At 38.4% G+C, this 25477-nt stretch overlaps 1 protein-coding gene across 8 annotated transcripts in view; it reads right to left on the minus strand.

The window, feature by feature from the left end:
* dmxl2 (Dmx-like 2) overlaps positions 1 to 25477 on the minus strand; it is a 93098-nt gene that overhangs the window by 41723 nt on the left and 25898 nt on the right. For all 8 annotated transcript variants that reach the window (XM_055661120.1, XM_055661117.1, XM_055661119.1 and 5 more), the window contains exons 4-17: positions 25307 to 25385; positions 22457 to 22595; positions 20476 to 20542; positions 20114 to 20292; positions 16662 to 16845; positions 14659 to 14830; positions 12713 to 12919; positions 8920 to 9182; positions 7217 to 7871; positions 5517 to 5638; positions 4564 to 4653; positions 2657 to 2774; positions 2033 to 2149; positions 487 to 681 (exon numbers count right to left, since the gene is read on the minus strand). In XM_055661120.1, the coding sequence (XP_055517095.1) occupies positions 487 to 681; positions 2033 to 2149; positions 2657 to 2774; positions 4564 to 4653; positions 5517 to 5638; positions 7217 to 7871; positions 8920 to 9182; positions 12713 to 12919; positions 14659 to 14830; positions 16662 to 16845; positions 20114 to 20292; positions 20476 to 20542; positions 22457 to 22595; positions 25307 to 25385 (2587 nt within the window). The remainder of the gene's footprint in view (positions 1 to 486; positions 682 to 2032; positions 2150 to 2656; positions 2775 to 4563; positions 4654 to 5516; positions 5639 to 7216; positions 7872 to 8919; positions 9183 to 12712; positions 12920 to 14658; positions 14831 to 16661; positions 16846 to 20113; positions 20293 to 20475; positions 20543 to 22456; positions 22596 to 25306; positions 25386 to 25477) is intronic.

The following is a 25477-nucleotide window of genomic DNA, read 5'->3' on the forward strand; positions in this document are numbered from 1 at the left end:
TTCATCACCACCCCTATCACCCTCTAATCCTGCCCTGCGATGGTATACCTTACAAAAATGCCCTAGTGCATTTGTGCGTAATGCCTTGTGACTCGTGTACGATTGAATTTTACAATGGCACGTCGTCACACCATGTGTGTGTGCCCTACCATGCACCACCCTATTAATATTACCAAACAAGCACTACTTGTCATGTTCATTGCTAACATCTACAACACTGCTAACGTCAACCTTTCACTGTAGCCCACAAACAAAAGCTTGGTACATGTGACGATAATAAACCAATACCGATGCCAGTAACTCAGACCATTCCCCAAACACATCAATTTACCCAAACCAGCAACAAGCTTCAAAGCTGCCTCTGCAGGTTGCTAATGGTTGTTACAAGGATTGTAGTCTGTGCACCATTTTACCATCAGAACATGTAGATGTGCGCAAAGTTTAATAGAGGAAAAAAAGACTACATTAAATAGAGGAAAAAGTTACCTGCAGAAGGTGTTGCTCGGATTACTTCCACTCCATCAGGCAGATTTAACTGTTGACTATAAACTAATTTGGAGTTAAGTATCAGTTTGCTAGCGGTCTGAAGATTTGCGACTGATGCAGAGCGTGGTAGCGAATTTGGAGATAAGCCAAAACTCTTGTCTTCTGATAAAGTCAGCAGTTTATCTGATGTGCTCACTTCAGTCATCAGTATTATGGAGAGGGAAAGAGAAATGCAAGAATTAATAAATACAACTTCTGAAATATTTTTACTAATCATCAGATATGCTTCCTCAACCATCTAGCATCACTTTTGTAAACTGCCCCTGCTCCTGGTGCCGACACAAACAATTTGCCAATGCCAGTGTACCTATCCAAATGCTACTCCAGAGAACTCCCCTCAAGTCAAAGAGATTCCCCACCGACTAGACTCCTTGCTGCTCAGCTGAGTTTGATTAAACAACACCCCATCCCAATGAATGGGCAAAATCGGTTTCTGGGGAAAATCCACCCCAGGGAATGAAGGAAAAAAGCAGTTTGAACTAAACAAGTAATGTTTTTCCATTGATTTTTAGTGTATGAATGTGTTCTCAGAATTCTTTAACTGTATCTTTGTATTTTTTATTAAGTTCTGGAACAAACTGCATGGTTCACTGTTGCAATGTAGTCTTATATTGTTAAATCTCTAATTTCAGCAAATTACTGCACAGCAGTGGAATTCCAAGGTTACTGGGGACATGCTTTCTATCAACCGATTACTTGTTTATGCAGCAAACCCGATGAACTGAACCAACCAAATCCCATCCCTAGACTGCACCCACGAACACCAGTGCAACAAGGTGCTCGCATTGGAAACAGAAATGAGCTAGATTTAAAAAAATAATAATAATGGATGCTAGAAACTAGGAACCACTGATGCTGGTTTACAAATAAAAAACTGATCAGTCTGAAGAAGGATCCTAACCAGACATCGAAATGTCACCTATCCGTGCTCTCCAGTGATACTGTCTGCCCAACTGAGTTATGCTAGTACTTTGTGTTTTTATTTGTGGATGTGATTTAGCTGAGCGAGACAAGGCATTTAAAGTATAAAATAATTGCCTATCTAGTTTAACTATTTCAACCAGCGCACAGAAGTTAGTAAATCCATTGACCTGCAAACAATCACAATTAATAAAAGCAAATATTAGTTTTCCACAGATATACACAAAATGCTCAATTGTGGAAAATTAATCTCTGGAGAGAAGGAATGGGTGACGTTTTGGGTCGAGACTTTTCTTCAGACATCTCGACCTGAAACATCACCCATTCCTTCTCACCAGGGATGCTGAGTTACTCCAGCATTTTATGTCTATCCTCGATTTAAACAAGCATCTGCAGTTCTGTCCTGCACATTACTTTTCCACAATTCTTTGCCCAAGTTGGTTGCTATGTTTTGAAGTTCATGAAGTTAGTTTGGTAGGTTCTTACTTATGCAACTTCAATGGGACAGTGCTAATTTCATACAGAATTTTAAATCAACCCATGTGCGATACTTTCATACACCTACCGATACGAGGCTGTTCAGACTTCAAATGAAGGTGCCACATGTGAAGAACAGATTGACTCTTGTCTCGTTCTATTACCACAAGGTAGAACTTTTCAGAGAATGATGGTGCATGGTATCCTTTAATGACAGAAATGCAAGTAATTCAAAAAGCAACCAATCTTCCCGTTGAAATAAGAGAAAGCATGATAAAACTTTGTGCCTATGTATTATATATGAAAATTCAGCATAAGAAGACAGAGAACAAAATTATATTTATATCGAATTACATCACTAGAAATGATCTCCATGTGTTAGGAAGTGTTTTACCCAAATAAAGGAAAAAATATAGGAGATGTAACAGCAAATAAGACAAATACAAGTTAACGAAACACTTCTAGGAACTCTGACATTTCGAGAAACACGACAAGATACTTTTTGTCCAGTTAGCAGGAGCGCTCAATATCAGCACAACAGTACAAAGTTCCTTGGGACTGCACCGTTGTGTCAGTTTACCTTTTCTAATTAAATACTGGACAGTGATCAGAGGCAAAAGAACTCCCAAATGAAATAAATAGATTTAGATTTAAGCGAAGTACTTCATCAAAACATACCAAGTTAAAATACCTTACAATTGATCCAGCATACCTTGTGCAGGTTGAGTAGTGCAAAATTCCTGCTCCTTATTAATTTTTTCTTCTAGTGGCTTATATCCCAGAATAAAATCTTCTTGGAATACATGAAGTAGTTGTGTGTTTGAGCCACACTGAAACAGTAATATTACAGGGGTTTAGTCAAACACATCACATTAAATATCTGCAGTTGATTTGTAAATTGGAGATTTCACATTAGGATAGTTATTCTCCATCCACTGTGAAGCCCAAGTGATGAGACCTTTGGATGGAAGTGGTCTCAGAGCTTCAGTAGGTTCCATACATGACTAGAAACCTCAAACTAGAGCTTTAATTGACATTAACTCATTGATTACAGGTTATTTTAGTGAAAGGAGGAAATGGGAGAGGGGGGGGGGGGGGGGGGGGAAGAGAAAGAGGGTAAAGGAGAGAGGTCACTTGTCAGTTTTGTACAACATTGTGAAGCCCCAGCAGCGAAATAATAAATAGAATGATCTGTATGATGAAAACAGACTTTGCACAATTTTTGAACACAAAGTGAGCCAAAATGTACGGCAAACTCTATATCCTACAATTTCACCGTTGCCAATTAACTCAAGAATAAATAACTAATCCTCCTTCAACTTGTATTTCATGTTCAATTATGGGGAGAGCTTCTAATGTGTACATTAGCACTAATGACGTAAGTAGGAAAAGGGATGAGATCCTGCAAAGTGAATATAGGATGTTAGGCGGAAGATTAAAAAGCAGGACACTGAGGGTAGTAATGGGATTACACGCAATGTCAAGTGCTAGCGAGGGTAGGGATAAGAAGATAGGGCAGAAGTATTATGAAGATAGGGCAGAAGAACTTGTAGCCTGGATTGGTGCTTGGGACTAGGATGTTGCGTCCATTGTTGAAACGTGGTTGTGAGTGGGACACAACTAGCAGCTCGGGATTTTGATGTTTCAGATGTGATCCAGAGGGAGGCAAAAGAGGTGGAGGAGTTGCACTGCTAATCAGGGAGACTGCCAAGGCAGCACTCAAAGAGGACCTATTGCAGGGTTTGTCCATTGAGGCGATAAGGAAAGGTGCAAGGACTCTAATGGGATTGTACTATATGCCCTCTAATAGCAAATGATAGAGGAACAGATATGTAGACAGATTGCCAAAATATGCCAAAGCAACAGGATTGGCTTAGTGGGCAACTTTAACTTCCCCAATATTGACTGGGACTTGCTCATTGCCACAGACTTAGATGGGGCAGAACTTATGAGGTGTATTTAAGAGGATCTCTTGAAATAAAATATGGATAGTCCAACCCTAGAAGGGAACATACTGGACTTTGTGTCGGGAAATGAGCCTGATCAGGCGACTGGTGTTACAGTGGAAGAGCATTTTAGGGATAGTGTTCACAACTCCATAAGCTTTAAGATTTTGTGAATGGCGAAAAGGCTGGAACTTGCAGGAAGATGCTACATTGGAATAAGGTAAACGGCAAAGTTATTAGGCAGGAGCTCGGAAGGGAGCTGTTTGGGCAAGTCTACATCTGACCTGTGGGAGTCATTCAAAGGGCATTTGTGTGAAGTTCGGAATCTGCATGATCCAATAGAGAGGAGGGATAAGGATGCCAAAGTAAGGGAACATTGGTTGACCAAAGAGATTGTAAATTTGGTCAAAAGGGAAAAAAGTAAGTACATGCAAAGTTTAAGTGGACAATTCTTTTCCACACAGAGCATTGTTTGAATTTGGAATACACTGATGAATGATACTGAAGTCAGAGACTCTCATAGCTTTTAAGTATTTAGATGAGCTATTACATTATATTTACAATTAGATTATTTCTCTAGCATTGATGCCAAAGAGGGTAAATTTGAAGTTCTAACACAAACAAAAAAAGGTAAAAAAACACATCATATTTCACACCAGTCCAAATTTCTAACCTGAGCAGTTATTACATCCAGTTCAATAATGCAACCGGGACGAGCTGTTGATTGCTGGCTTACTATGTTGAACACTTCTCCAACAAGTTTCTGCAAAAATGATGTAATAAAATATCACATGCAGCAGTTACAAACACAACGCATGCAATGCAAAAATAATGACAAGGGCTTCGTTAAAAAAATTATATATATTACTGAATTTTATAGAATTCATATTCTCAGACCCAATTCAATGAATAAACTACCGAGATCCTTATCCATGGTCTAGTCACATTTCTACTTTATAATGTCAGGGTTCTCCTTCCTGGCGTACATAAACTCTATCTGTGTAATTTAACGTTCAGTAAGTCCCATTTACCTGTAACTATTGGCCTTGGACCTTCATGGATTCCAAAGCCAACAATATCATCTAAAATACGTTATGAATGTTTACATTTCTACATTAACACCGCTATTCTCGCCTGCCCAGTCCAGCACTTTATTGCTGTAACCCGAGTTTTCCTCAACCTTGCCAAACCATTAGTAACCACGACTTCAGCATCTGTACACTCCACTTTGCAATCATGGCTTTCAAAAGACTTTTGGACAGAAATTTGGATAGGAAGGTTTTAGAGGCTATGAGCTCAATGCAGGGAAAGGGACTAGCCCAGAATGCCCATTTGGTCAACAGGGACAAAGTGGGCCTAAGGGCCTATTTCCATGCCATACAGCTCTAGGTCGCCATGATACCACATTTCCCCTCGTAAATAATTGTCATCCCAGTTTCCTCACCTTATTTGTCTTAAAATCCACATCTTCCAAAATTTCTGAGTCCTCCCAATACCCATTTCTTTTACATTTAAAAAAAAAAAATCACAAAACTAGTCATATTATTAAAATTATTTAAGAAACATCTTATGTCGGTTATGATGACATTAATTCAACTTCTTTCAATTTCATGGTCATTAACTCACCGATATTTCTGGATCAGACAGTTCATCCAGAAGTTTCCTAGCATCAACAACAGCCTGGTAGAGTCTGAGATTCTGACCATCAGAAGCAACAAAGCAAGCACTGGCAGAGTTGCAGTATGTGCCTAAAGGTTAAAATGGAATAATAACAATAATTTCATCATTATTTATGCTATTGATTGTTAAAGATTTCACAGCTAATAACGCAATGTAATATTTAGCCTGGTGAAACAATGGGTGTTGTTAGCCAACATTGAGTAAATGTTTGCTTGAACATTTGAATAAGGTGTTCCGAATAACTAGGGAAAGATGGAAAGTAATTCACAATTATCTCCACATAGAACCTATTTGCAAAGATGTTGAACCATTTAATAATGGTTCATAAGTTATGAAAAGGACATAACTTGTACGTTCTCCCCGTGACCGCGTGAGTTTTCTCCGAGATCTTTGGTTCTCTCCCACACTCCAAAGACGTGCTGGTATGTAGGCTAATTAGCTTGGTGTATGTGTAAATTGTTCCTAGTGTGTGTAGAATAGTGTTAATGTGCGGGGATTGCTGGTTTGGAGTGGACCCGGCAGGCCGAATGGTCTGTTTCCCCGCTGTATCCCTAAACTAAACAATACTTTGACCACAATTACTTTTTAATTCCCATAAAATGCAACTCCCCAGCTGATGGGATGGGATTTCAATTGATGCTCACATCAGGTTTCTGCATTACCAGTTCAGTAACATTACAAATGCTATTCCATCCTTATTTATTAGACAGAAACAACATTCCTGGTTGTACAGTCAATGAACAAGCAACATCAGTTATGGCATAACATCAATGGGTTTGCTATAAATGCACAATTTCAATAATATTAATGACAACTGTTATATTTACAAGCTAAGAAAACGGTCAACAGCCAAGAAAAGTTCCTGAAACATAATCCCTTGGACCATGTTTTTGAGACATTGCTTTAACAAATGAAATTAATATTAATAATTCTTGCTTGCACCAATCTTTGTTTATACTGTTTGTCCATTTATACTACATGGACACATTGAGACTAGATGACACCGTGGAAATGCCTTCGCTATCTTTTAGTCTTTAGGATCCAGAATAGAATCCAGTCTCAAGTCACGGAACCTAGCTTTACACAAAATATTCTTGGATATCACAACCCAATTTCCTATGGATACAAGTCCACAACATAACACCTGTCACATGAATCTTACAAGCATACCTGGCGTGGAAATGTTTATAGTGTGGGAACCTTCTGTACATTATGTTGCTTTGATTTTGGTGGCTACAACCTTTGTTTGTGTTTTCTCGAAAAGATAGAGGTCTCTCGAGGTCTATTGGATCTTGATGAAAGATATTCTCATAATATCTAGATATTTATTAACTAAAAAGTGTAGACATACCCAACTTCAAGAAAATGCAAAGTTATAAACGGATATTATCCTGATGCATACAGTCAGTGAGGGAAAGTAATGCCCAAAGGGTCAACAAGTAAAACGTTCTAAAAGGGCTTTGGGATCTAATTTTACAACAGATTTTCTGTTTTACCAAGAATTAAATAACTTATTACAAGATTCAATTAGTTTTTGACTAATGTGGCACAAACAACCACTGATTATAAAGACACAATGAACTACTGGTGCTGGTTTACAAATTATATGCTTGACCTACATCAAAACTAGCATAAATCAAACTCACCAAGGCAGTAGCTCGGGATCAATGTTGGAAGCCAGGCCACATTTGAAAAGGCTGAAGTGTGCAGGGAATTGATACGTGCCAACTCTGAAACACCCCCAGAATACGATAATGGTCCTATTGGGTCCATACGCCATAGAATCAGTTCGCTGTAAATGGCATTAGGATCGTGAAATGTCCGTGTGGCAGCATTTTTAACCTGTTGCGTTCTTGGGCCTTTTAAGGATTTCACAGGTTCTACCTTAATCTTTTCTTTAACAACGTCAATTTCGGGAGTCATGAGAGCATTGTGATGTGAAGAAGTCAACAGCAAGGGCAGCACTGAATGGCATGCCAAATCATTTAGGTGAAAACGATGGCCACAATATCTGAACTTGTGAGACACAATCAGAACAGTGCTAAAGGCGGATTCTTCAGCAAAAGTTACTGCCCATTGATTCAGCGATCCGTCAATGTGTTTTGAAATCATCATAACTGATGGAATGGCAATATTTAATTTTGAACTATTCAAACAATGGGTCAATCCATTAATTTTTGAATCATTATCAGGTTGGTATTTAGCATTTGTGGCAGTGCATGCATACATCATTATATTTCTGCTGAGCGAGTTGGCATCACCAGTAGGAAAAGCAACAGGAATCCGTGATGAAAATGCAACCTAAAATACAAAAAGAATTAGATATTTTTTCTACTTCAACAGAATTTGAAAATGTTCCTGCCTAGAAAAAAAACAATAATTTACAATAAACCTCCTGACATAATAAAAGCATTAAGAGGTGACCAAAGACCCCACAAGGGAACCAAACTGACCAGAAGAGTTAGTGGCTCTGAGCAAAACATACGTAACATGGTCAGAAGATGATTTCTAAAGCAGCAAATTTTATTTGTTGTTTTGACATCCAAATGAGCAAATTACTTTGCTCAGCAGACATTTATATCTGCAGCTTACATTATCTCAGTTGGAAAAACGTGATGAATGACTATGCAGAAATAGGTGTTCATTGTTCACAAGATTGCTAAAGTAAGATTTATATGATTTAATTTATATAAGAATTAAATACATTCTCACACCATGAAAAAAAAAAGAAATGATAACTTCTCCTGGCCAAAGGATTCAACTTTTATAAGGATTCAACTTTTGAAAGCTGCAACTGAAAGTCGTAAGTTTATTAGTCGAACTCTGCCCGAGGACAAAATAAAGAAAGCAATGACTTGGCTCCCAATACTATCATATCATCATTATGCACAACAAATCTGCGCTTTATGGGCATGTAGAGTTATAGTCAGAGTCAGACAGCATGGAAATAGGCCATTCGGCCCAACATCCATGCCGACCAAGGTGCCTCGTCTTAGTTTGTCCCATTTGCCAGTGTTTGTCCCATATCCCTCTAAAAACTTTCCTATCCATGTATATATTCAAATGCCTTTCAAATGTTATTGTACCTTTAACTACTTCCTCTGGCAGCTCATTCCATATATGCAGCACCCTCTGCATGAATACGTTGCCCCTCAGGTTCCTATTAAACCTATCCCATCTCGTGTTAAACTTATGCTCTCTAGTTTTAGATTCCCCTACGTTGGGGAAAATATTATGTGCATTTACCCCATCTATTCCTTTCATTATTTTATATACCTCTAACATTGGATTAAACTTCACACATGCAAGCACAATATATAAAATATAATTTAAGGTATTTTGTCTATACCTGGACTTGTCTAAATATTCCAGGATGGTATTCATCCAAATATTTCACATGCCACACCAAAAATGAACCATCTATAGGATGGATTGTAAACAACATATCAGCATTCTTGTTCCACTCGGTTTGCAGCGTTTCAATTTTTCGATCGAGCAAAACGGTGGGCAGTGGAACTCCAGCATAGGACAGTGAAGATACTTTGGTTCTCCCATCTTGTTCAGCCTCTTCAGATTCATACTCTGATCCCTTCTCTGAAGTCTCTTCTGGTTCTGTGACAAAATTGAGATAAACCAGTTTTACTCAACCCAGGATTTCAGCCGAGCTCGGTGCACTTTCCACTAAACATTTATTTGCTGTTTCGATCTCTAATGCGTTCCACAATCTGAGACATTGTACCTTTTGAAAGGAGATGAGGAGAAATGTCTTTAGTCTGAGGGTGGTAAATCTGTGCAATTCATTGCCACAGACAACTGTGGAGGCCAATTCATTTGGTACTTTTGAATTTAATTTGAATTTCTTTATTTTTTTTGTATTTTTGAATGTCATTGTCATTCAAAAACAAGTTTGAACCATGTCACCATGCAGTCATAACAGTAAAAAAAGCAACACAAAACACAATTAACACAATCATCCATCATAGTGACTCTCCTCCAGGCACCTCCTCACTGTGATGGACAGCAAAAAAAGTATTTTAAGGCAGAGATTGACAGATTCTTGCTTAGCAAGTCCATCAAGGTTATGGGGAGAAAACAGGTGAATGATGCTGTGAGAGAAAGATAGGTCAACCACGATTGAATGGCAGTGTAGACTCAATGGGCTGAATGGCCTAATACTGCTCCTAGACTTACGAATTAGGGGAACTTTAATACTGCTCTAAAATCTGGAATTACTGCTGTAAAAAAAATAAACTTTGACATAATAAAAATGTAAATATTTTCATTGATTCCATTTATTTTTAACCACATCTAACATGATGTACAAAGCAAGTGATTGTTATTTGGGAGTCAAAATAGTTTGATGCGCACTTCTGCTGTGAATTGCTAAATTGCTATAATGATACAGTCATCCATCAGAAGTATGCAGAGCAGGCAGATTACCCTGTCAACTGTGTGGAAGAAGTGATTTTACATCAACACAAGCATATGAGTTCCATTTCAAGTTCATGCACCTCTCTTCACTTTGCACTGCTGAATACATATTAAGCTGCAAGCAACCGCTGCTGTTTAATGGAATGATCAACTATTTACTGGTTGATTGCTAGTTGACATCTAATGGTTGATGCTTCAATCTATAAGTGTTTTGGGCTTTTTGTCATTATGTAAAGATGAATTATTGTACAAGGAAAATAATGTGAAAATAATGAAGGACATTCAAGGCACGCATAATCCATTCACTAGTTTGGATATATTTTGGAATACTGTATTATATGTGTAAATAGAGGATGTTCAAAGAAAACAATCTGCTCGATGAGGGAGGCTGCGAGGAAGAGGAAGGCACTCCAAGCCATAACTGCCTAATGTAATCAGTGAACAAATGCCCTATTCTGTCTCAATGAAGAATTAAAGACATTTATCAAGGAGCTTCACTGAAATCTGAACCACTGGTGCACCCACAGCAGCCGTAGAATATGACCCTTCAGGATTGGAGACCCAGGAGGTCATATGCATATTACTGACCAAACGCATACATTTCATGCCAGCTCTGCCACAATATAGAAGTCAAACATTTGGTGGCTACTATTTGTATGGCATGGGAATTTATAACTTCAGCAATCAGACTTCAGCAATGTCCTACAAATTAGTTCACTGGTACACAAATTGAGTTCATCACCACTTTCACACTGCATGGGATAGATTCCATGCTCTGAAATGAACTTCACACTCCTTGATATGGAGGATACACCTCCTGGCTGGCCTCTCAACACCAAGCATTTAGTTTGACGTAGCTCCCACTTTTTTTTTTTTTTTTAAATGGAGACTACTCCATTAAAATCCTCATTAGGGTTGGCCAAAGTGCAACCTGCATGACCTTACTCTCTGCAACATTAATATTCAGATTAGCTTTGCGTCTGCCATAGCTGTAAAGCTTCATTTCCATTGTCTCATCATCTTCGTAATATATCTGAAATGACATGCCGTGCCTATCTGACTATAGGTTGCAAGTGTGAATCAAGCCACTGTGCCTACATTCTTTGGCCAGGCAGCAGTTCCTGGCAGTCTGAAGGGGACAAGGAATGGGGTAAGTGAGAAGTGCACGCTTCTGATGTAGATATCAGAAAGGTCTGTGAAAGAAGGTAAAGTAGGATGTGAGTTGGAGAATTTGCTGCAATTATCTTGAACGGCTGCAGTGGCAGATGCATCAAAATCAGCAATGTTGACAAAATCATACTAAAAAATTATTTGTTTTTAATGGCATGCTTGGCATCTTCTGATACAGGTAACATGCTGGCTCTGATATGTTTGGATATTAGGGAAGAGGTCCATAATCAGTGAGTGTTGCAAAATAGGTTGAGTGGCTGGATGGTTGGTTAGATAACTGGATGTGTGCAAGCTGATATTCGTGACAGGAGTCTGCAATAGTGGTTTAAGTGAGAGGGAGCTGAGCAAAGCATATGAACACATGTACAGGTCCTGATTGACAAAGACAGTTGGAAGATTAGTGATAGGCATGGTGAATCGAATCGATTTTGAGGTTTGTGATGCAGTTTAGAGACGGCATTTGATGATGTAGGCTCTGTCCTTAATCACTTATATTAAGCATCTTCAAACACAGCATTCAGATTAATAGAACGTAAATCCTACCATTTACTCCCAGGGTTTTGAGTGCAAATCTTCTGCCAGATCTAGGATATCGTTTCTACATTTCTATTACTCCACCAAGACTTAATATTGCATTCAAAACAATACATTTTCTAATTTCAAGCGATAAAGTTTGAAAATAATGTGTTCAAAATTATTTATAAGATTGTTTGCTTCCTCTCCAGCATTTTAGCTCTTACTGAAAACTCCATGCATTCAGTTTGATCATTGAATCATGCAGGGCAAGAATATTGAACATCCAGCTCTAGACCTGGAGCATGAAAGCAAAAGAGGCTCATGATTGTTGCAATACAAGCTTAGCCAAACTACTGCCATGGAATACGAGATGAAAACATTATGAATAACTCAGAACTCACAGGATCACTAAGTTACCTGGCCCAGAAAATGAGTGATAGATTAATAACCAGGGGATGCTCAGCTAAAGTTTAAGTTATGCATTACGTGGGAATATAGAGACACTTTATTGATGATTACTTCTGACCAAATAACATTGCAAACACAAGCAATAATAGTTGTGAAAGGACTGGGAACAACTTTAACCAATCAATAGAAATTATGTGGTTCACAAAAAAATTAAATGTTTTCCATTCTTAAATTATTAAAAATTATTAAAAAATTATTTAAAAAGTGCGCCATTTCGTTCCCTCTTGAAGATGTATTTTAATTAACCACAAGATTCTTTTCTTAAACTTATTTAATTTCTCATAGAGCATGCACAATATATTGCACGATTCTTTTGCAATTTTCTGGTAAGAACCAAGTTTGGAGATTTTGCAAGAGCAACATTAAGACAATCAAATCCAAATCAGCATGGCCATAAATGTCTCCCTTGGTGGGCAAGTGCATGGACAGAAACAAAACAAAATTAAGGCCAATGTCTTATCCAATATCATCAAAATACATTTCTTAAAAAGAACAAATCCTACTATAGATCAAATTATGCACAATGTACAACACTACTTACTACTTGCTATGCTCACCAGTATCTAGTTTCAATCTCAATCCATTCTGACTGGCAATGTCGAACTCATCCTCCATCTGATGATCTGTGAGTTTCCTTAGATGCTCCATGAATATTTCAATAGAGGATGTAAAATGGAGTTCTTTGTTGTTCAGCCAATGAACGACAAAATTTCCACCACCTTCTTCGATGTTGAAAGCTGTTCCAGCTAGTGCTGGTGGAATATCTGTGCATAACAATTGAACTATTAGCTTCCTCAAGTGCAACATCAAACCGAGAAATATATTTATCTCCATCTAAATTGCATTTTGCATTCAATCAAACTGAAGTATTAAATCAACGGAACAATTGAATATATTTTGAACGCAGCTGCATTTTGCTTGTTTGGTTTAAGCAAATGCTTTCAAAGCATTTTCAAATTAAATATATTTTCTAAAAAAAAAGGCCAGAGAAATAAAAGTGCATTTCTATGTGTATTTTAATTAACCTCAAGATACCTTTCTTGAAGATAATTATTTCATAGCTAGATAAAACATGCACAGTTCCTTTGCAATTTTCTGTCAAAAACTGGGTTACAAAACTTTGTAACACCAGTATTAAGAACACCAGATCCAAATCAGCATGGCCATTGAGCCAGACATTGGTTGTGCGGATCATACCCACAAAGATTTCCGGCTCCATTTCCATGGATTCTTCTTCAACTCCAGCCTCAACTTATAGGTGAGCACAAGTTTAATTACACTCAACCAAGTGTGTCAAATAACTTAAAGACCAGTGTCACTTTTATGGCCCTTCGCTGAAGGTAGAAAATCTTGTCTTGAGGAGTTTCTCCACCTCTCTCTACCCACTCACACACCCACGAGTATTACATGAGGAATTTTTTTATAGACACATAAATGCCTAATTGCTACAATCTCATACCTAAAATATGCCACAAGTCCAAAGCCTAACTGAATTTACAGTAATTTATTAGGTTTTCACCAAACTGAGAGAATCTATGAAAACAGTCAGAGATTTCAGAAGTGAATTCTATAGAGCAGAAATAATTTTTCCTCAATTGTCACCAGTAACTTCCAAAAGTAAAATCTGAAATTTCAGCTCAGTAAAAAGAGATTATTACTTGAAATATCAAGAGTTTATTAGAATATCACAACACTTTTAACAAGAATGTGGAATATCCAAATGATCTACCAAGTCGTTTATTAATTTCTGAAGTTGTGCTCCAGTCAAAGCTGGCAAGATTGTCAATGCTGGCAGACAGAAACTAGAAACGGGATAAAGGTAGAATTGGAATGAGAGGTGATTGCAGTTGGAGTAAGAGAAGCACTGTATTAATCTCTACTGAAAAAGGACATATGTGAAAGACATTGATTATCAGGAGGAAGGGGAAAGGTCGGCATAGGAAATCAGCAAAAGCAGTCCTGTGTAGGAAAGAACTGCAGATGCTGGCTTAAATCGAAGGTAGACACAAAATGCTGGAGTAACTCAGCGGGACAGGCAGCATCTCTGGAGAGAAGGAAAGCAGTCCTGTATTCTACCTGGTACCTAAAGAGCCTTACTGAAGAATAGAAATATTCCTTAAGTGGCCTATTCTGACATAACTGTGACAAGACATCAGATTTAGTTGGAGAATATCACACCAGACTGACATCTTCCCAAATAATGTTGCTGCACAAGTCAACAGATTGTGGCTTTACGGTTTAAATTAAGGCCCTGCCTGAATGGAAACTTGAACCTCGGACTTTTCAAAGTAATTGAAGATAAAACATCAGGAGGGAATTTTATGCCGTTGGGCCAGAAAGCTGACATTGCATGGTTTTCAATCTACCCCACAGGAGTTGCTCTTAAAATAGCCAGATGAATTTCTAAACTGAAAGTTATTTTTACCTTTGATTTGTCAGTTTGTATTTAAATAACTTAGATTACCTTAACTTGGAAAAATGAGTAAGTTCTATTGATTCCAACCTGTATTCGGATTAATGCTTGCCGCAATATGGAAGTGACATAGTGCATTAGCATAATGCGATATTTGTCTGTGGACTTCATGCGATCCAAGCTGGTTTGGCAAAACTTCCATATGGGCAGTTAGGACTGAGGACCTGCGACGGCCACTGAGATGCTTCAAATGATGAATTGTCTGCAAAATATATTATTAATCCAGTTAATCAATGAACAAGTATTCAAGTGAGAGTGTAAGGTCATTAATGCTTTAGCAAACACCTAGTTTGGATCAATACAGTTTAAATGCAACTAAGCTTGTCTAATTGATGACAATCTTATATTTTAGCAATTTATACCAGTGACAATTGCCAAAATTTCAATAAGCTATTTATATATGCAGCCCATTATCAACAAAGTATTTTTCAACATGCTCTTCTCCAAGGATAATATAATGGCAAAGGTTGCCTGAAAATCCTGACAAAAAGGAAACTTATTATTCTCGATCCAGCCCAGATCTCATGTTTGCTGCAGTCAAGCCAAAATGAAGGGTGGGTGTTCTGAGGTCTGACCATGAGGGGATAACTGTACTGACAAGAGAACATAAATAAGCACAATAAAAGCAGCAATGCATGAAACATCAGGACCTGCGACTCTCCGGACTTACTCTCCTGCAGTCTGTGGGAGCCCATGCAAAAATATTTAGTGCACCCATTTCACCCACTATCCTGACCCTCCATCCCCTTTCACCTCCATAATGCTTGGGACAAAGACCCATCATTTATTTATTTGCCTCTGTACTCCACAATTTGAGATTTGGAATAGAAAGAAAATTACATGTGGTTAAAGTGTCACAAGAGAGCAACCAATATCGTCAACGACACCACCCACCCAGCACACAAACTGTTCACTCTCCTACCAGCTGGCAAGCGCTACCGCAGCATGCGGAGCAAAACCATCAGATACAAAAACAGCTTTTTCCCTCAGGCCGTCAGATTACTCAACACACTCAAGAAAATGCCATGAACATTTAACTTTAACTCAATGTCTGCAGTATGCTATTTGCACTTTTCTATATTGCACTTTTATTATTGCACTTTAATAACATACCTCAAAATTTTACTACCGTCTGGCACACCGTGAATATTTTAAATAATGTATATTGTCTATCTTATTGGTATATTGTCTGTCTGTGTTATAAATATTACCTGCACATTTGGAGTATGGGGAAACGCAATTTCAATCCAATTTATTTGAATTGACAATAAAGTTTACTTTGAACTTTGAAGTGCACATTGTGAGATTTTATTTAAGGGTATTTAAATGGTGAAAGCGATTGTATAAAAATACCCTTTGATAAAATCTGACAATGTGCACTTTAACCACATGTGATTTTTTCTATTACAAATCTCAAATTGTGGAGTACAGAGGCAAATAAATAAATGATGGGTCTTTGTCCCAAACATTATGGAGGGCACTGTATATTCAAAGACACTGACAGACCACCAAGAGAATGAGTAGACTGTGCACATACTGATGGCAAGGGATCTCAAGTTTGTGTGACTTCTTTATAAGTGCACCACACTGAAATTACACAGACTTATTTCAATGTTAGAACAATAGGCACATTTGTTTCCTATACACTACAATTTCAAATAGACTAGAGTAGACAAACATGCTGGAGAAACTCAGCGGGTGAGGCAGCATCTATGGAGCGAAGGAAATGGGCAACGTTTCGGGTTGAAAACCCTTCTTCAGACCCGAAACATTGCCTATTTCCTTCACTCCATAGATGCTGCCTCACCCACTAAGTTTCTCCAACATTTTTGTCTACCTTCGATTTTCCAGCATCTGCAATTCCTTCTTAAACATTCAGATAGAGTAGGATTTGTTTGAAAGGTTCTTCGAGCATTAAGCTGTCAAAACATGGAATATACAAACTAAATATATATTTGATACACATTAAATGAACTACATCTACATTACATCTATTTTACTCTGTACTTTCTATTGGATCCGGAAATAATTACCTCTAGAGCATGGTGGATTTTGTCTTTCTGACTCCCACCGTGAGAAAGGCTGGTGGTTGAGGTATTGATAGTGGTCTCTGCCATTTGTCCTGGAAAAAGACTATCTTCTGGCAATAATGTTTCAGCCCACAGCCGGCAGACGCCATCTCGACATGAAGTCAGAAGCACATTGCACACAGAGCTCCTGGGAAGAAAACCATGAAATCATCGGCACTCCAAATCCAATGTCGAAAGTGCCCTTCTATTTTATGAGGAATTTTTTGGTCGCAGATTACTAAAGGCCAGATCTTGCTGCCACTAGCAAGCTACAATCACTCATTAATGACTTTGAGATGCATCAAATGCACTTGACAAACAGAAACAAGTGAAATAAAACAAAAAATTAAAATGCACTAAAATCATTTCCCTAGAAAGAAAATCATAACCTGCATAATAATCACTTGATGCTTACAACATATTGCATCAGCAAAATTAATGGATACTCTTCTTATGCCTTGTCTCATCTTGTGCAGGATTAGCAAGCAGATGGTTGGTGAACTGCAAACCACAGTTCCATGTTTCAATGAAACACTTGAACAGCACTTCATATTCCACATGGGTAGATTTGCAACACAACGGTACAAACATTGAATTCTCCAGTTTTAGATAACCAACCTACAGCAATCCTTCCTCACTTTTCCCCACCACCCTCCCTTTCCTGTGACGTACCCGATTTGTGCTCATTTCTACCCTTCTCCTTACATTCCTTCCTCTGGCTTCACAATTCTCACCTCTATCTCACACCTTTTCTCTTTTCATCTCTGGCCTTTTTCCAACCATCTGCCTATCACAAAGCCTCCTCACCTGTATCCACCTATTGCTCGCCAGGCTTTGTCCTGCCCCTCCTCTCTTTCAGCTCCCCCCCTCCCTCTCCCACTATATTAGGTTTGAAAAAGGGCCCCAACCCAAAACATCACCTATCCACGTTCTCCAGAGATGCTGCTTGGGCACTGGGTTACTCCTGCATTTTTAGTCTTATTAAGAACAGAGTGCTTGTATGTTAAAATCTGTAACTCAATAACGCTTACTGTTGGTAGCATTTTAAAGCAAATTTAATCCTGAAAATACAACTTTGCAAAACAATGCAAATTATATTGGCTGCAAAATGTTATTTTGCATCTATTTTTAACTGAAACTCTATCCAAAGACCTGTTATATCGGATATGGATGGATGCTTCATGGACAAGAACATTAAAGCTTCCCCTGTTGTTTCCCCTCCACCCTTGAGATTAAATTTCAGCACTTTAATATCTAATGTCCTTTTCAAGTGCACGAGACCATCCAGAGAAGTGCAAAAACATTATATAATAGATAGAAAGGTGTACTTTGCAAATGGTTCCTAAGAAAGTCTCAAATGGTAAGAGGTACAATTTCTCCTGTAATCCTTGTACCTAGTGCTTTTCACGTTCTTTCATGCTTCGTAATATAGTATACGACAGCAGGGAAATCTTGGTCCTGCATCAACTGGCAAACTTCTTGGTCATCGGCTGCTTATTTAGATGTCTCACGTGTCACTGAATGAATGTTCCACATTTTCAAGTTTGAAAATCGATCACCTGGACAGACTTGAGGGAGATGGTGGGATGGAGTGGTGGGGGAGGGGTGTGGAAAAAACAGACAAGTAGTCTCAGGGTCCCACTCTGGGCCCGTTTTGTTAGTGGGCAAACCTTGGAATAGTTAAGGCTTATTGTCAAAATTGCAGGGTGACGCCTGTTTGGTGGTGAGAAGTCGCCCAACGAGTCGTACCTTTTTCCGGTCGCCGCTGGATTTTCAACATGTCGAAGATTTTCGGCAATCTGCTGCGACTATGACGGGTGCCGGCAAGTCACCGAAAAAAAATCACGTAAGTGGGACAGGCACTTTAGGCAACACTGCAGATTTAATGATATTATCCAATCCGTAACCGATACAGAAGCCTTGTTAGGTATGATAAAGTGACACGTGCCGGGAAGCAACTGGTCACATTTCTAGAGTGGTAAGTAAATGACCATCTGCTTTTATTATTTCATAAAATTGAAAAGAAAAAAGCACTTCTTGTATTTGAATTTTTAAAAACCTTTGTTAAAGAGTTTTTGTTTCTTTTCTACCATTCCATATTGTGCAATTCCACATATAACAGACAACCACTAATAATGCAGGCAAATTATTGTTCAAGTTCACAACAATACAAATTATTCAACTAGATAGGGAATTATAATGGAGCACAATTGTCATCACATCTGATATTATACTTCTTGGATGGTCTCTTGGGATAAAGGATGATGCATCCACTCTAGGTTTGAGAGTTCTGAGCAGGCTGATGTGGGAATCACTGTTCTTCCACTAGGCGGTGCCTGACAGGGAAGGCAAGTGGATAGTTTCTGATATGGTGCACTTCTTCTGCCACTCATGTAGGGTTTCAATATGCACCAAAAGCATGCCAAGGTTGTCAATAACATCTTCAATGCTTGTTTTCAACTTGACAATTCTTGGACCAAAGATTCTAAGAAGTCAGTGGGGATGTTGCCACGATTTGAACACATCGTTGAATCTCTTCCTCTATCTACCTGCTCATCTCTTGCCAGGACAGTTCAGAATTGAGGACAATTTTCAGAGATTACCGCTGGTCTTGCGTTTGTGCAAACTTGGTGGTTGCCCTCTAAACCACCGTCAACATGTTCATTGAAGCACGAGAGCATATACATGAAAATGGTACTCTACTAACACTTTCTCCACAATTTACCCCTGCCCTCAAACCCTTTGTACCACATTGCCCTCCAATAATAAAGCAAGGCCCTGGGAAAATGTGAACTACTTCCCACATCTTTCATTGACAGCCAACATTGCTACGAAAAAGCAATTCAAAGACCAAGACCTCAAGGGTTGGCACTGAGGTTATAATCTTCGAGGCAGCTGAATTCTTTGTCCTCCGAAATGCTTCTGAAGCCAGAACCGTTGTCAACATGTATTTCCAGGCACGAGAAAAATGTCATCTACTTTGGCTCTACAAATCATGCAAACTTGATGCATGGATAAGCAAACTATTCCTCTTCAGTCAGCTACATTAGGCAGGGCATGTTATTTACATGCCTCATACCAGACCAAATATCCATACAAAGCTATTATTAATTAAGTGTCAAACTCGTCTCTGACCTTCCCCAGAATAAAAACCTAGCGAGTTGAGAACAAGTCCACTGCCCTCAATCACTGTGCTAAGTAATTTTGCCAACTCAAAACCAGCTTAATATACGTATTAATCCGAACTCGGGAAAACAACCTCTACCAGCACTGTGGCATGTCAATTTCCACCGGCGGCCTGCTCTCTTTCGAAGTTACACTCAATAGCAGCCTTCCTATAATTTTGGACTGATCGGCATGTTAAAAGACAAATATGAAATTGCCTTTACAATAATGAATCCAAGCACAGCTCTAACCTTGGCATATATTTACTGGTCTTCCGCCATGAAAATCCTGTCACTGCACGAGGATGTGCCAGATATACAAAGGAGAAGCCTACAGCTGTAGAAACACTTCTTTCCCCTAGGATTTCTCCAACTATAACTGCAGATTTCCAGCCCATGGTCAGATACCATACTTTCAGAAGGGAGTCATCCTGCATGGAAAACAAAATGTATTCACACATGTTATAAACAAATGCAAAATACAAATTCTTCCTTACCTAATCTTACTTCTGCAGCTTAATTAATTTTGCTTCAACATTTTATTTACAGTTAATGCCAAAACAAAAATCAATGCTTCTGCTCAAATTTTAAAAAAGTGTTTGTCAAAATGTTACCTTTCCTGCTGTTGCAAAATATTCACCATCAGGGGACCACTTCATGAGATATATTGGAATAGCAGTCCTAAGAAGCAGAATAAAATACATTAATGTTGTACATTTAAACAATTGATTCCAACATTAAGCACAAATATGTATGTAATTTTGTACCTGTTCCAATAGTCAATTATGTCAAATAGAGCAGTAAAGAGTATTTTTGAAAACTTATTAATTCATTTTAGACATAGATTTTAAAAAGTGTCAGCCATGACATAGTGGTGGCATGCTCAGCTCTCGAGTCAGTATGTTAAGGATTCATGTAACACTAAAGCATTAAGCACATGATTTAGATTGACACTTTAACACCGAGGCAGTATTGTGCTGTTATACTTGCCACCTTTCAGATGAGAATTCTTACTGACATCCTATTTGTCATCTAAGGTAGATGTGAAGAGAAAAGCAATCACACTATTCCAAAGTAAAATGCCCAGGCTAATATTTATCACTATATTATTTCATTATTATCGCATATCTATTACTGAGCCTACTCTTGGCAATTTACATTATAACACTGAAAACACTAAAACTATTTTATTAGATGCATAGCATCCTGGAATCTACAATATAAATGCAAATCCCTCAATTTATTCATTACTATACCCACAAAAGAATTTTCTTCCACCATATTATGCAAAGATAAGGATTTAGCAATAAAGCTTCTCAATATTACAAAAAAGTTCAATAAAACTTAAAGTGTCTTGTTACTGGTTATTTGCTACTGGTCCAACTTCATAGGTAAGTTTATATATTATTGTCAAGAAAATATGAGTTTGTATTAAATAAAATCACACCATAGGAAAGGTAGATTTTAAATTACACTACAGGTACTCTCATAATATGGCAATCCAAATATGCACTACCCACATTTTCTAGTAATTGTGCCTTTTTTCTTTGTTTCATAAAAAGGGATGTCAATTGGTTTCCTCTGATTTCTTCCCATGCTCTGAAGATGTGCAGGTTTGAAGATGAATTGGCTTCTGCAAATTATCCATAGTCTGTAGGACTATAACTAGTGAACTAGATCGATCATCGGTATATATCGGTGAGCCATAGGGCCCATTTCCATGCTGTATCCCTAAACTAAACCAAACTAAACATTTAAAAGGCATTTGGACAGGTACATGGATAGGGAAGTTTTAGAGAGATACGAGCCCAATGCAAGCAGATAGTATGGGAATAAATGTGGCATCTCGGATGGCAGGGACAAGTTGTTCCGAAGGGCCTGATACCGTGCTGTACAACTAAATGACTCTAAAATAGATGATGCAATATTCTGGTGTTGCTCCTTTTGGGTCCTTGACAAGTCCACATGGCCTATTGCAGATTTTGTATTACAAAAGTGATTGCAATTCAAAAATAATTCAACCAGACATGTTAACATTTTTTTTCTTCACAAATGCTGCCTGACTGGCTGAGTGTTTCCAGCATTGCCTGTTTTTGTTCCACTCTCGCAGTTAGGTTTATTTCCTCTTAAAATACCACCAAGACTAATCCCTACAAAATGAGTCAGCAGCTTGTAGGTGCTGATTACTTGTATAAATGTTACTAAAAACCAAGGTTCAATTTTAAGCCAGTTTACACTCTCTTAATTACCTTGCACACACAAGTCTCACTTAGAGGGGTGCCAAAATCTTGGATGGAGATATAGCTTTTCGGCCATAAACTTTGTAAGATGTAAACGTTTCATGAAATACTGAGAAGACTGTCTTCACACAAAACCAGCATCAGAATTATAGTGAGAAAAAAAGAAAACTAGACGTGGCTTCCAGAAGTGGCACCTTTCATGAGAATCTTTATTAACATCTTATTTGTCATCTCCAGTAGAAAATAAATTACACTATTCCAAAGCAAAATGCCCAGGCTAATAGAATAAATAACTGCTGTAGGACAATAAATTAAGAGTCAAACAAAAACTTGAACATGTTAGTTTGGCACTTACTTGCACTGCCAGATGCATTTCCAGTCATTTAAATCTGGTTGTAATTTGCATTCTTCAGAACTGCTCTCTTCCTCGAGAACATCACATGATGGAGGCGACCATAACTGTAGATGATCTGTAGCTGTCAATAACTGATTACCTATGCAGAAAAGGGAAGAAAACTGCAATCAAAACAAACTTACTTTTAAAACGAATTACTGAGTGTTTCCACCAATGTCTGTTTTTGTTTCATTCTCGCAATTTACTTCCTCTTAAGATACCACCAAGATTAATCTCTATAAAATGAGTCAGTGAGAAGCTGGTTATGAATATAAATGTTATATAAATTTATGTGTTATCGTAATCAATTCAGTTGTGTAGAAATAAGCTAGATTTCTTTGGAGTAAAGATTTGGCAAGGATTGTTAGATTCACAAGAATCTAACTTGTGGGCAAACTCAACCAGATACCTGGTTTACTGCACAACTGCCTAGTTGAGCCAGGTTAATCAAATGCTTCGTGGGCTATAACTCTTTATACTTGGCTTCAAAGAATGTGGAAGCTTGTGTTAAAATAAGAGGAAGTTTTTAACTGGTGCTGTGTTGATAATTGGCCAGTTTTATCAACATTGACTTTTAAGAATCTCTGACATTTTACAACTAAATTGTGCAAATGTATGCAAGCCTCCTGGATGCAAATGTGTTTCCTCCTTTGGAAATCAAAAAATCTGCAGTTATAGAATTATAGGTACAGCAAAACTCCAATATTCTAACATTCATATGTTTTAAATAGGCAAACCTTTAGTTTGGAGATACAGCGTGGAAACTGGCTCTATGGCCCACCGTGTTCACACCGGTGAGCGATCACCCACACTAGTTCTAGTCCTACACCCTTGGACAATTTGCAGGTCCCGTTAGCTTTGTCACATACATGTTCACTGCAGAAGTCAGTTCTGCTTTCACAAGGGTGATTTATTGGGAAGCAGCTAGCCTGGATGGAGTCCTTAGATGTGTGCGCCAATCAACCAGCCACAAGCTTCATCGACTTCTTTCAGCAACAGTCTCCTGCCCTCATTTGCTTTAAGTTCCAAGACATCCATTGCACCGGCAACCCAACCAGGCACCTTCATACTGATCAAGAAAGTACATCAGCGAATTTACTTTCTTCAGAGCTCGAGAAGATTTGACATATCCATGAGAATTGTCCCAGAATTCTACATGTGTTTAGGTGGTGTTCTGACAGGTTGCATTTCAGCCTGGTATGGCAGCTGCTCTGCTCTTGACTGCCTGAACCTGGTGAACACAGCCCAGTCCATGACAAGCCCATCACTTCCCTCCATCTCCACGTGCGCTGGAAGTATCATTCAGGATGCCTGCCACTCTGGCCATTCCCTATACTTTAGTGTGATTTAATTAACCTACATACCTGTATGTCTTTGGAGTGTGGGAGGACTCCGCTAGTTCAGCATTTGTTCACTCAATTGTCTATTGTGTGAGCCGAGGCTAGAGAGTGCAAAGTAGGGTATGCAGCCAAAGACAGAATTCCATAGCATGGACTGGGATTACACTATTCCAAAGCAATGTCTGAAGCTGGGATCAGGAATATGGGTAGGTTTGAGGCCAGAACAGAGGTCCAAACAGCCTATAGTTTTTCAACATGTTTTGATAAGTTGAAAGGTAGAAACCAAAATTCACCAATTTTTATTTCCCACTGCCCTACAAGGCTTCAAGGTCAGTGTATTGTCATGTGTACCAATTAAGCTACAGTGAAATGACCATACAGCCACACTAAAAAAACGCAACAAGACACACAACTACATAAAAGTTAACATAAACATCCACCACAGCGGATTTGTGACGTTTCTCACTGTGATGGAAGGCAATAAAGTCCAAACATCTTCCTCTTTTATTCTCCCACAGTCAGGGTAGTCAAACCATCCGCAGTTGGGGCATTTGAAGCTCCCACAGACGGCGTGAACGAAGCTCCTGCAGCTTGGAGTTCCCAAAGTCGGTCTCTAACCAGACACCGCGAGCTCCGCAATGTTAAAATCCAGCAAACTCCCGCAGTGGAGCTCTCAAAGTCGCTCCCAGCAAAGGCTGCCAACTCCTCGATGTTAGGCCGCAGTGCGGACGAAGATACGATACGGGGAAAAAATAACGCATCTCCGTCGAGGTAAGAAATTAGAACAAGTTTCCCCCAGTCCCCCAACCCCCACATAAAACAAGCTAAAGAACACTAAGAACATACATTTAACACATACAAACAAACAACAAAGGAAGGGACAGACAGACTGTTGGCGAGGCAGCTATTTCTGGCACCACCCAGTGTACACTCCCCAGGACTCATATTCCCGTGCTCTTTAATTCACCAAATCCATTGAAATATTTATATACCATTGTGTAGCTTGTGAAAAGAGTAAAGACGATTAATAAGGAATAACATCCAACAGTCAATAAAAGTCTACTAGTGTGGCGCCAACATTCTGAAGGTGCTGGCTTATCATCAGAGTTTCACTATACCTTGAATTTACAAACCAAACATATTCAATCATCAAAACAGAAAACAATTTAATTACAGCTCTATTGTGCCTGGGCTCCATTATGTGTGAAGCTGCATTTGTGCACAATGTACTGAATCTTTGCACATAAAGATTTCTATTATGAGAAATAACGTTTTAAATCTACAGAAGTATTTAAACCACAGTTTAAGAAAAATATTTTTACAAATCATTAAAAAATAAACTCAATTTGACAATAATATTTTTAAAATATTTTTACGTTGTTAAAAATAGATAAAATTATTTTTAAAACAAGAGCAATAATCACAGTATATCGGCATAAGCACTTAAATTTTACTAAACAGATCCAGTTACCTTGTGGATCCCAGGCCAAGTTGTATGCCATGGATTGGAGGAAAAACTGCCCCCTCTTTTGCCATTGATAACTTAGGACCTGTAGTTTTAGATAATGTTTTAAAACAAAATTGAATATTTCACGTTTTATTTCTGTAACAAAATTAGTGCAACATGTTAAATGATTAACAG

The sequence above is a fragment of the Leucoraja erinacea genome, chromosome 33 (assembly GCF_028641065.1).
Source record: "Leucoraja erinacea ecotype New England chromosome 33, Leri_hhj_1, whole genome shotgun sequence".
Taxonomy (NCBI): domain Eukaryota; kingdom Metazoa; phylum Chordata; class Chondrichthyes; order Rajiformes; family Rajidae; genus Leucoraja; species Leucoraja erinaceus.